The sequence below is a fragment of the Lepisma saccharinum genome, chromosome 20, assembly GCF_977018435.1.
Source record: "Lepisma saccharinum chromosome 20, izLepSacc3.1, whole genome shotgun sequence".
In the NCBI taxonomy this organism is placed as follows: domain Eukaryota; kingdom Metazoa; phylum Arthropoda; class Insecta; order Zygentoma; family Lepismatidae; genus Lepisma; species Lepisma saccharinum.
Genome location: NC_139248.1, coordinates 70,841,693 through 70,853,463, shown reverse-complemented (window position 1 = coordinate 70,853,463; position 11,771 = coordinate 70,841,693). Strand labels below are relative to the sequence as shown.

Below are 11,771 nucleotides of genomic sequence, written 5' to 3'. Positions count from 1 at the left end.
CGCTTGTCTATCCGTTTAAGACAAAGACCGTGTTTCGCGATAACTGATAAAAGAGAAGTTCAGAAGTAGATAGATCTTAGCATGAATACTTTGAAAAGAAATGCCACGTTCCTCTACGACTAGAGATCAATGATTTTGGGGCTTAATTTTTGCAGCTGCGAAAGTCTTCGTATTTTCATTTAGAGAATTCGCTAATTCTAATTTCATAGCACGACTTATAAATGTGACTTAATGAGTATGAACCGTGACTCTGCTATTGTTCTTATGAGATTACATCTACTGCTTTACTTCGAAAGTGGTGTAGGTTTCTATGGATGTTATGGCGGTAATGTTTTTAAAGGCTCTAAAGATAAAACCGTTCAGCATTCAGTGTCTGAGTGGTCACGTATGTAGAAACTGTTCTGTCTGCGATTACCGCATGCGTGAACAACCTCACAGGAAATCAGTTTTGCACGAGGAATTGGTATCGTCAAAACCTATGATGTCCAGGAAGATTGTGTTGCTTGTTTCCGTGATCACTTTTTGCGTAAGTAGAAATGAATTCAATATTCATCTTAAAAGTCTTTTCTTATTTATTCTGAACATAGATATGAATCTATTGTAGGCATAATTTGAATGTTATATGTGCATGTAATAAAACTTGTGTGAATATGATATCATATGGCCTGTATTTACAGGGAGCCCGTGCAGTTGAAGTAATGTAAGGTAAAGCTTAAAGAAGGCTAGGTGAATGTCTCGTGCCACAACAAATTCTGCTCATGTAATGTCTCGATATATTTCGCAAAGGACAGAATCAATTTTCGTTATTTTCTGAATGACGTTTTTTTACCTGCAACTTATATACGATTTTATCATAGATATTTCTTATTTTTTATGTCAAAATAAATATCCCTTTTACATTGGGAGTAATTGAGTGAGTTAATTCTCATCGATTCGTTGCCTGAGAAAAAGAAAGAGATAGAAGACTAACGCAATTTGTAAAACAAATCAGAATCGAAAAGTTATGTTTTACTTGTGGATTGTATGTTTCAACGTCACTGATGGAAACTTTCTGCATTAATTCAAAATGGAATATACTGTGCACTAAGGAATTGATAAGTTCCTTTGAGTTTATTGAGATTAGATTCTGTAACGCATTTGTAATTATGTATTTCACAAAAGAAACTATTTCCAGGCTGATAAATTTATATTGTTTAAAAAAGAAAGCCGTCCTAACCTATAATTCTAAAAACAAAAGATGGAATTTGATTGCGCAAAATCGATAGTTTCTAGACTATATGAAATGATGATATTCCGTGCAATGATTTTGAATAGAAACAATCTCGTTTCTTCAGTTTGCCGTTTGTTGAAATATAATTCCTTCAATAAAAAGAAAAAATAGTAACACAAAGAACACACACAATGCTCATTGTGCAGTGAAATTGTGCCTTTTGGAGTTACAAGGAAGTCAAATTTATATGAATTTTTCGACTTGCATGAACTTGAAAGGATAATGAACTACAGTATTTGATACTCGATATAACTTTTCTTTAAGAATCTCGCAACTAGCTTTTTAGTTTCTTAAAATGATTCTGCCGTTGTTGGTCGCGGAGGCTGCATTGCTACTAGGCATCGGCACCTACGAAGGAAGTGCCAGTGAGGAATCCCTACGTAGAAACTATGCACCCCCTAGAACATTACCAATCATGAGTTCGGGAAGGTTCCGTTTGCACCCTCCTGTGAGGCTGCGGTCGAATTCTCGACCGGCGGATGTCTACGGCAGATCGCAGTCTTCTGGTCGGAAGAGCAAAGGGGTTGACGCAGGTCGAGACATGAGACCACTGTATGCAAAAGCCCAGCGCAGGATGATACTCCAAGGAAGAAGCAGCCTAAGCGATGCTGTAAAGGTGAGTTAAAGATCCAGATATATAATTCTCAAGTATTTTGTACCGTCTGAGTCAATTTATTAGGACCTTACTACCACTAACTTTGCAATCTTTGTATTTTATTATATAACGTTGATGTTTCTTTTAGATTAATCACGACGATGATAATGAACGATGAATAAACTTTCTAAGGTTGTTGTCCTTATTTCGTTCGGAATATTACCACAAATGATTCCATATCACCTCAAAATCAAACACAATGGAAACTCATGTCCAGGCTAGAACTGAAAAACAGACTTAAGTGTATTCATTATATGGGCTAATCGGGACCCTACCTAAATTTTAAAGCGAGATCTGAACCACTGTACCACATGCCGCTATCAAATAATCAAACCCAGGAACTTCTTGATTACAAAGTAACAGCACGGGGAGGTCCACTTCAAAACCTTAAGGCATTTATAACTAATGTCCTCTTTGAATGAAATACATTGGCAAAACCATGAAATTCGCAGTAAACTTTGCATCAAGATATGTAATCAAACAATTACTTCCACAATTTTTTTTAATATTAGGTTGCTTTTATTGATTTAGTAAAATAAATACAGTTTCAGCATTTAAATTATTGTTATTCAATTTCATACCTTTTCGAAAATATGCACCATGTTTAAGCAAGTCTACTTGTAAGAGCATTAGACTTTTTGCGCCCAGTTCATAGAATATGTGAAGTGGGATGCACAAGTATTGCTCGGCAAATTGTCCATTACCATTTTCATTAATTTTTCTCATGAATCCTGGTGTCTTTAAGGAATAGATTTTATCGTGTGGTGGTGCAGAAGTTGTCAGTAGCTTGTTTGGGGTTTTGTTCCAATTCGTGAAGCTCTCATTGGGTAACAACAAAGTGCATGAAAATGGTGATGGTAATACCTGTGCATCCCACTATACGTCTTGGGTTTCGGCTGAACGTTTTGCTTTTACCATGGAAATATCTCTGAAAGCGTAAAGTTCTCCACCTGTTACAGTGTTTCTTCCTGGAAGTCCCTAGTCGCCATTTTTGTCCATATATCGTTTGAAACATCACCTCTATTGACTGTGTAGTTGAATGTTTCAATATATATTAGTAATTTAGTTTAAAAGTACATTAAAACGTAAGTTGTTATTGTTCTGTATGAGAAGTTCAGTTAATGAGCAATAGCAATAACCTAATAAATTATTCCATATGCACAATATATTCATAACTGCATAACTTAGAACCGAAGAACCTGCAGGACCCTATACATACACACACACACACATACAAAAATTAATCCGCGAGCGCAGATGGAACCTTGTGATCTATCATTCCATTTTACTTAAAAATATTGTGAATATTATAATGGTACACAATTGAAAGTTATTGTAAAAGATTTTAGAAAACAATACTACATAAACTAAAAGTAATTCCTACAGTATATTCACCCACACAATACATGGTTTCACTCTTGCAGAAATCAGACCCAGTGATAACATTTTAATTTTCCATGAATTATTCTTACTAACGTGTATAAAAACGACCGGTATAAAATTAATATGGAATTATGTATAAAAACTTCAAAGACAATTGAAGTCCGACGAAAATGTTTTCTCCCGTTCGCATTTCAACAGAACAATACTCTCGGTGTGCAAGGTGCATGGAACTACGCACTTTAGCTTCGATAAATTGTATTTATACGTCAGGTATAATCGAAAAGAATGCCCAATCGCTTGTTGCATTTCCGTGGGCATTCCTGCACTCTTTCACTCGCCATGCTTATTGCAAGGTTATTCACGGTCACGCTGATGTCATTTGCCTTGGGGTCTGCAAAGGAAGAAGCAAATCAGGTGCAAGCGAGGCCACATCCGTCGCTGAGAAAGTTGAAACGGTTGAATAGGTCCCTGCACCAACCGGTCAACTACGGAGAAGTGTCGAATGCAGTTCCTCCGCACGGATCAAAAGGTACTCGATCGGATTTCCCTCTGGCGAGGAAACGCTCAACGCATCGAAGAGAGAAGCGACAAGTACCATGGAAGCAGAACCAGTTCCCTCTGCAATACCCAGTGAATGTCCTATACCCGATGCCTGTAGGAGGACTCAAGTTTGCAAGCCAAGTGCATGAACAGGTAAGCAGCAAAATGCCTCTGGCCTTCGTAACCTCGCGAGTCATTATCGTTGCCAGTTCATAATATAAAAATCGTATGCATGTTCTCGATGTCACAATAATTTGTCTACTCCGCTGCACTTTTTGACACTAGGTGTAGTGCAGGTGTATCCCGGTGTCAGGCTGGTGCAAGGAAATGACGTTCGACCAAGTAGACGAATAGCGGTCTTCAAGTTCAGAAGAGCCGGCCCCCGTGGCAGAGTTGTTAGTACTTCGCGCTACGTCACCAAGGGTCCCGAGTTCGAATCCTGGCCTGGACATGGATGTTTGTGACTGTCCATTTATTAATTTCATAATATCATCACTCATCTCCATCTTCGCAAATTAGCCAAAAGTGGCACAAAAGACGAAGTAAAATAAAGCAAATCAATCAATCTAGTTTAGAAGTTTCAACAAATGCCTGTCTGCTGCTTTAAACGTTCATTTGATTAGTTAGCATGTACCACGTAAGCATACACCACACATTACACCGCTCTACAAGGTAGTGCAAACAAACGGTACAGACACCAAATACACTACTTGACACCAAATCAACGAAGGAGACGAGTCGGTGTTGCACCGTGCAACCAACTAGACGCTTCAGTGCAGAGACTCAAAAAGTGCAGCCAACTAGACGGGGCTATTATTGTTGATTAACACAGTTTATATGATAAAACAAAAATATCGTATGTTCTCGAATGTCAGAATAATTTGTTTTAAGTAGTATCTTATTTGTTTACAAATTGCTTACATTGTCCTTCCTCTAAGCTTGTTGCGATTGCCTAGCGAGTGTGTAAATGTTCATAACAGCGCATGGCATACTAATATTTCCGTTGCTGCGTTTCAAATTTTTATTTAGTTGGTCAGTTCACGAAGTAACGAATAAATGAATTTTGTTAATTTGACTTCGCTTTTCTGCAATTTTTGGCTAATCGCGAATATGAGATTGAGTGGCGACAGTTGTGGCGATTAAGGGGAACGTGGGGGGGCAGTTGCCCCCACTTTTGCCACTTTTGCCCCTGCAATATGCTAAACTGTCCCTGCCCCTCTACTTTTGGCACCTTCCCCCCCTAGATTTGGATAACGAAATTGATGAATGGACACTCAAATGTCCAGCCTGGCTTCGTTGCGCGCTGTGCTAACCACTCTGGCACGGAGGTTGGCATTTCACGAAATAACATTACATTACAATTGCCATATTAAATTCTCGAATTTTGCAGTTCAAAGTGGAATCAACCAATCTGTGCAATGTGCCTCCATCAGCTATCGAATCTGTGCTATCGGCTAGAGTGTTGATATTGCTATTATTTTACTATCGATTCTCTATTGTCTTTACAATTTTGTGTTAATGTCAATGAGCTTATTCTTGATTTGTATTTAGAGTTGAGTCAATCACGGACACAGATGGCGCTGTAGCTATGCTGAAGTGCATGGAACTGCACAACTCTATTTGATTGATTGATTGAGTTGGTGTTTGAAATCCACTTTATGTACAATAAGGCTAATCGGAACTGGACCTACAGTTTAAAGTGTGTGTCTCCACTTGATTACACAGCGCCATCAGGGAGGCCCACAACTCTATTTGCATGTAACCGTGCACAACTCTATTTAAGGCTCCTTCATACATTGACGAAAACGCGCAGTGCAGACGTTCCGTTTTAAACAGATTTTTCAGTTACGAGCAAAGATAGGACCTCGGGGTTTGTTTTCTATCCTTCAGAAAATATGGCTGCGTATTTCCTACAAAGCAGAAATTTAAAAAAATACCCTGCTTAATAAGTAAATTGGACATAAAAATGGGAAAAACCGTAATTTTCACATGCAATTATCTCGTTAACCACACAGGCTTATGGAAAACTGTTTTGTTGGGGACATGCAATGTTCATTGTACTTGACATTAACATCATCACTCTAGAAGTCAGTTTTCCTATTTTGAGACTGTTTGAGGAAAACGAAACCTTTGCAATACGTAAAAGTGTCCCTGCACTGTGGCGACATCTCGTGCAGATAGTTAGAAGCGTTCTAAACCCCACCCACATTAGAACGCGGAGGGATACAACAAAATAGCTCGTGAAGACAAAACACGATCGCAAGAGACAGGGAAGTGTGCTTGCGTCAACTGGACGTGTTCAATTGCAAAATATGGGTGACGGCAGCAAGTGTGTTTGGCTTAAGATGTGGGCTCCGAGAAAATCGTCTGCTGCAGAAACAACAATGAAGTTTCAAGCGCTACAAAATCGCCGGCAAAATAAGGGTTCAGAATGAAATATAAATAATACCTATCCGTTTACTACATCATCAAATGGGGAAGTATTTATCGGTTTCCATTAGACGTTTACATTGTACGTACGTAAACCAGTAACGTTATTTTGAGTAATTCAATTAAACCGGTGTCCTTGGCAAATATTACGCTATAATACGTAGAACAAGTTTGCTTGGGGTCCGGACCCCCCAGAAAGGATTATGAAGTACTAAAATTAAATAATGTAAATATACTCCTTTAGAAAATTTTGCATATTCGATGGATAATTTCCTCTGAACGCGTATTGGAGGGAAGGATTATAGCTATAAATATAATACGGCTTTGAAGTATAGCACCCGAAATACTTATCAAGTACTACTATTTTTACTCTGAATATTTTGGAAGGCAATGATTAGGATTGAGATCATAAGGCTTTGAAAGACATAAAGGATTTATTTAGGGCGTCTGGACCCCCTCCCCCAAACGAAAAGATTACCAAGTAATAAAATAATAACAATAGTCGTTTAGCATTTGTTGTATATGATGGTTGTTAGCTTTATCTGAAGAGACTGAACTTATTGGAAGGCAAGGATTATATTGGGATAGCACGGCTTTGAATGATATTACAAAGAAGGTTTATGCATACTACAACTCATAACAATATGTATACAATATCTATCTGAAACTTCACTGTATCTAACATTTATTTCGTTATGCAATTATCGAAATTAAGTGTCCCTTTTCTGTCAAACATGTAACACCTGCACATGCCATCAAGACGAAGAAAGTAACTTTCTGGAACGGAGAAGGTACTGTATCTTTGGTCTGTGGACACAGAAAGGTGTTAAAATAGAATACATCCAGAGAGATGATCCATTCTGGAAGAAGAATATGGAAACGCAGCTGCAACAATTCTATGTTGAGTGTCTACTACCAAAACTTGTCTATCCACGGCACACATGTTCAATGCAGATCCGAAATCCCACGAGAATAATCCAAGCCCAAAATAGAAGGGAAGAAAAAAAAACACCGGCAAACTGATCAAGAAGGAGAATCTTTCTAAACGAGGTAACCTTTGTAGGTAACGTATGCACTGTTTGTGGCATAGTTGGAAGTAGTTATTTCTGGGAGGCCTACACATAACGTACAGCAACAGATTTTACTATAGTAAGTATTTAGAGGCTAATTTCTTCATGAATTTGATCTTATTTATGTATTGCAGTGCACAGGAGGCGTTTTGTATAGCAACAGAGAATATGTTTACCTTTGAGACTGATTTTGTCATATAAATTGTTCGCAAAGTATTATTAGCTTATGTAACGTAATGTACAGAAACACAGGGCGCTTTCCAATTATTGTGAGAATTTCGTTGTCATGTATTTGTTCTTATTGTATTACATAGTGTATCTACGTGCACTGCTGTTCATGAATATTTAAGAAACTCATTGTTTGTGTCCGTGTATGATTTCTTTATTTTTTGTAGCCCAGTAATTTTTTATCTGTTTGTCAGATTTTTTTCTTTTCTTGTTATTTGTACTTCAAATAAGCAAAGATTGGAATAGTATACAGGGTGGGCCAGATTCAATTGGTCAGTTTTCGAACATTAGTAACCAATAAATCCAACAGCACACGGAAAAAATTGGAAAGTACATTTTTTATTGATAGATGGCTGCATCATACGGTATGCTGTGAACGAGGTTGATCGCTGGATTGGCCGTCGAGGGCCTGTGGACTAGCCAGCCCGATCACCCGACATCAACCCACCAGACTTTTTCCATTGGGGTTACCTCAAACACAAGGTGTACGCTAATCCCATTGACAGTGAGCAACATATGCGTGAGGTAATTGTTCAGGAGTTCAAGAATGTTCAGGTTAACATGTGTAGGAAGGCGTGTGAAAATGTTGCTTTGCGTCTACAAGCCTGTGTTTACTTAGATGGTGCCCAGGTCGACCACTATCTTAAAAATCAATGACTTGTGTGTGTGTGATTCCATTTTTGTAACAATTCTGTAGCCGTTGGAATTGTTAACATTTGTCAATAAAAATAAAATGAAGAAAAAATAAAAATAACATCTAATCAAAAGCTGCCTAATTGAGTCTGGCCCACCCGGTATATCTACATAAGAAACTGTTACTTAAGCAAGAAAAATAAATGTACCTCGAGAAAAACCAGTCTACTCCGTTCCCTGCGATGTAGATGGCAATGTCTATTCTCATCATCCCATTCATTACTCTTCACCACGAAATAAACTTTATCTGCAGAAAATAATACAGAAAGACTACTAATTCAGTAACGCACAACTTTGCTCTTCCAGTGTGAGCGTTGTTCGTTGTAAAAGCAAAGTTGTAAAACTACAATTTTAGCATACGTGTAGTTAATTGTACATGATCAGAATGATATGTGTATATCTTATGGAACACTGTCCATTCAATGAACCTGTTGTGATCACTGACTGGGCAAACTGAAGAAATGTTTAATTCGTGCTCTGTTTTAAACTAACTAGTGTCACACAAAAATATAAACAGTTCATATTATTAGATTACTATTGTTAATAAATGTTATAATAAAAAGAATGTATTGCCGGCTCCCGTGGCGGAGTGGTTAACACATCACGCTACGACGCCAGGGGTCCCGGGTTCGAATCCTAGCCTGGGTATCGTTGTATGTGAGCAGTGGCGCAGGAACGTTTTGCATTTGGGGGGGTACAAAATTCACCCTCCCCCATATATATATATATATATATATATATATATATATATATATATATATATATATATATATATGTACACGCACACACACATACTACTTCAAACCAAGTGTCACAATAATAATAATAATAATTATATTTAATTAAATTAAAATATTAATTAAATATGTAAATTAATTAATAATGAATTATTATTATCACATGAATAGGTAAAATATAGTAAAATAATATAGATATAACAGCACGTATTAATTATCTAGCTTACGTGTAGTTAAGATCGACAAGATTTGCATAAAAACAACTGCCCTGGCAAGGAATTTAATGTCAAATAGAAAAATAATTGAATATTTATTAAATAACAAAAAAGAAGTTGGATCCAATTAATGAAAAGTAAAGTTCCTGATTAATATTTTATGGATGATATTAGTAGTGTCCATAAATGTTTGGAACCCTTCAAAGCTGTATGCGTCAAATTCCTTGCTTCCAATAAATTCAGCGGAAATAATCATCGAACAAAAGCTAAACAATATTTTGATTATTTACTTTTACTACTTGGTAAGTCTTTCGGGGAGGGGGGTCAGGAACCCCCCGTTAAATACGTCCTTGATATCTAAGTATAATGTGAAATATTATATTTTAGAACAACACACACGAATGTCCTGTTATTTAATGCATATTTATTTGTTTTCTTAGAATTTAAAAAAAAAACAGATTTTAAAACCAGATAAAAATTCTGAAACATATAAAGCTCTGGACCTCGTTCGGGGTTTGTTTCAATTTAACGGAACGGAAAATCAGGAGTTATAACTGTGAAAATTGCGAACAAAGATACATCTATTCATTTTAATGCAGGTTGAGATTAAAGGGGATAAGGAGGATCTTCGGCCACCCCAACCAGAAATAATCATCTCCCACCCAATGGATATAGAAATTACATTATTAAATATATAATACTTATTGAGTTCCACTTCAGTTCTTTTCATTCTAATTTTAAAGTGCCATAGCTACGCATAAAAATATCTAAAACAATTTATGGCAGATGTGTACCACATCCAATGCCTTTTAGAAGCGATGTATTTGGTATTTTCTCAGACACCTACAGGGCGTTGTATTAAAAAAGAAAAGAAAACTCGAGTTGAGATGGTTCCCGATCAACTCGTAAGAAGTCTAAGTTTGAAATATTTGTGAAACATTTGACAAAGCATTTATTTCTTATATAATTACAATTAGCTGTACCTAATGACACTCTACAAGCACTTTATCATTACATATACAAAACCGAAATCCTTCAGATCTCAGAGGAAACTAGGAAAGTTATATGCTCAATACTTTTTTCTTCTTTTCAATCCTTGGTGGACAATATGAAGAGCCGGCCAAGGTTTATTTTCGTATGTAATGGTATTAAATGCAGGTGCATGCATGTGTTTTTGGGTGACATGTCAATTCCTCGTTTATGTGAAAAGGTAAACTTTAATGTAAGCAAAAGCATGTGCGCGTCACAGTTAAAAATTTTCGCATCTACAGAGAAAATCCAAAACGCATTCCCACCTCGCCGGCCTCCGTGACGATGGGGGTTAGAATAGCGCGCTATGACGTCAGAGGACCCAGGTTTGAATCCCGGCCTGGTCATGGATGTTATTTGTGAGTGTATATCAATTTCATCATATCATCACTCATCCTCATCTTCGCGATTAGCCAAAAGTGGCAGAAATGCGAAGTGAAATAAATAAAATAAATGAATCAAACACCTTGTGAATCCATCCAATCCAAAATATACCAATAGAACCTGCAGTGAATCTCATTTATGTCGTTCATTCATCTGACTAAAGTAATGTACAGTTTGACTTTAGGGTTTAACTTAAAATGGCGTTGTGTTTGTGTTGCATTCGATATCACAATTAGATTATAAGCAATTAATATCCAATTATAAGTATACCCTAATACATAGGTAAAAATCAGTATCCCTGATAAAGTCGCAAATTGCATCCTGTTTAAATGTCTAGGAAAAATTTAATTTCACCTAGGAATGATATCGCTATGCGATGAGTCGAGAATTGTCACAGCCTCATCTCATCTCCTGTGTGGTGAGGTCCTTCTCGTTCTTGTTTGTGCTTATTTTTGTTTCGGTTTCCACTCTGAAGTTATTGAAACTTATTCTAGATTCACTTCATGCTCAAATAGGCTAATCGGGACTCTATTTCCAAAAAAATATCTTAAAATATAGGTTTAAGTATAGTTTTCCGTACACCATCTTACAAAGTTATGAAAAATATGGGTGAGGTACAGGAGTACATTGTACCCCCCAAGTTGGTCTGTCGTGTCTCGTCTCGTTTGTGTAAATATTTCGTTTCGAAAAATTACATTTTAAACATTCAAAAGAAAATGGAGTCAGTCATATACTCTTCTGATGAAGATTTGTATCTTATCTTCGAATCGACGAGACCACTTCTTTAGCATTCGTCTGCAGCATGATTTTCTGAGAGCAAATATGGTTCCATCGTTCCACACACATTTTAAACAATTTTCATCTCCTTAAGGAGGTTACCAAGAACACAGGTCAATGAACTAACTAGTAGCAAGCACAATGTAGTAGAATAAGTTTGCAATGGATTGAATTTCTGTGGTAAGAAAGATAATGCTCATAAATTATAAACAATATACACTTTTTTTATTGGGTGAATTGAAAATAGGTTCTTTTAACAGTAGTACCTTCCATCTGCTGTAAAATTACCAAAAGGGGGTACAACTCGATTTACTAGGTTACAGTACCCCCTTTAAAAATTTGGGGGTACAATGTACCCCT

At 36.9% G+C, this 11,771-nt stretch overlaps 1 protein-coding gene and 1 long non-coding RNA gene across 4 annotated transcripts in view; one reads left to right on the top strand and one right to left on the bottom strand.

Annotated features, from left to right (window-relative positions):
* Nucleotides 1-11,771, bottom strand: part of LOC146003333 (uncharacterized) — a 399,672-nt gene that overhangs the window by 41,996 nt on the left and 345,905 nt on the right. The gene's annotated exons all lie outside the window — the stretch shown is intronic.
* The window catches only part of LOC146003326 (serine protease 1-like), a 46,217-nt gene continuing 34,803 nt past the window's right edge, over nt 358-11,771 (top strand). Inside the window, exon 1 of one of the 3 annotated variants that reach the window (XM_083141605.1) lies at nt 358-526. In XM_083141605.1, coding sequence (XP_082997731.1) covers nt 419-526 — 108 coding nt within the window. In that variant the 5' untranslated portion in view covers nt 358-418. Of the gene's footprint in view, nt 527-1,447; nt 1,887-3,540; nt 4,002-11,771 lie in introns of those variants that run through there. The other 2 variants (XM_083141604.1, XM_083141603.1) reach the window with 2 other exon arrangements.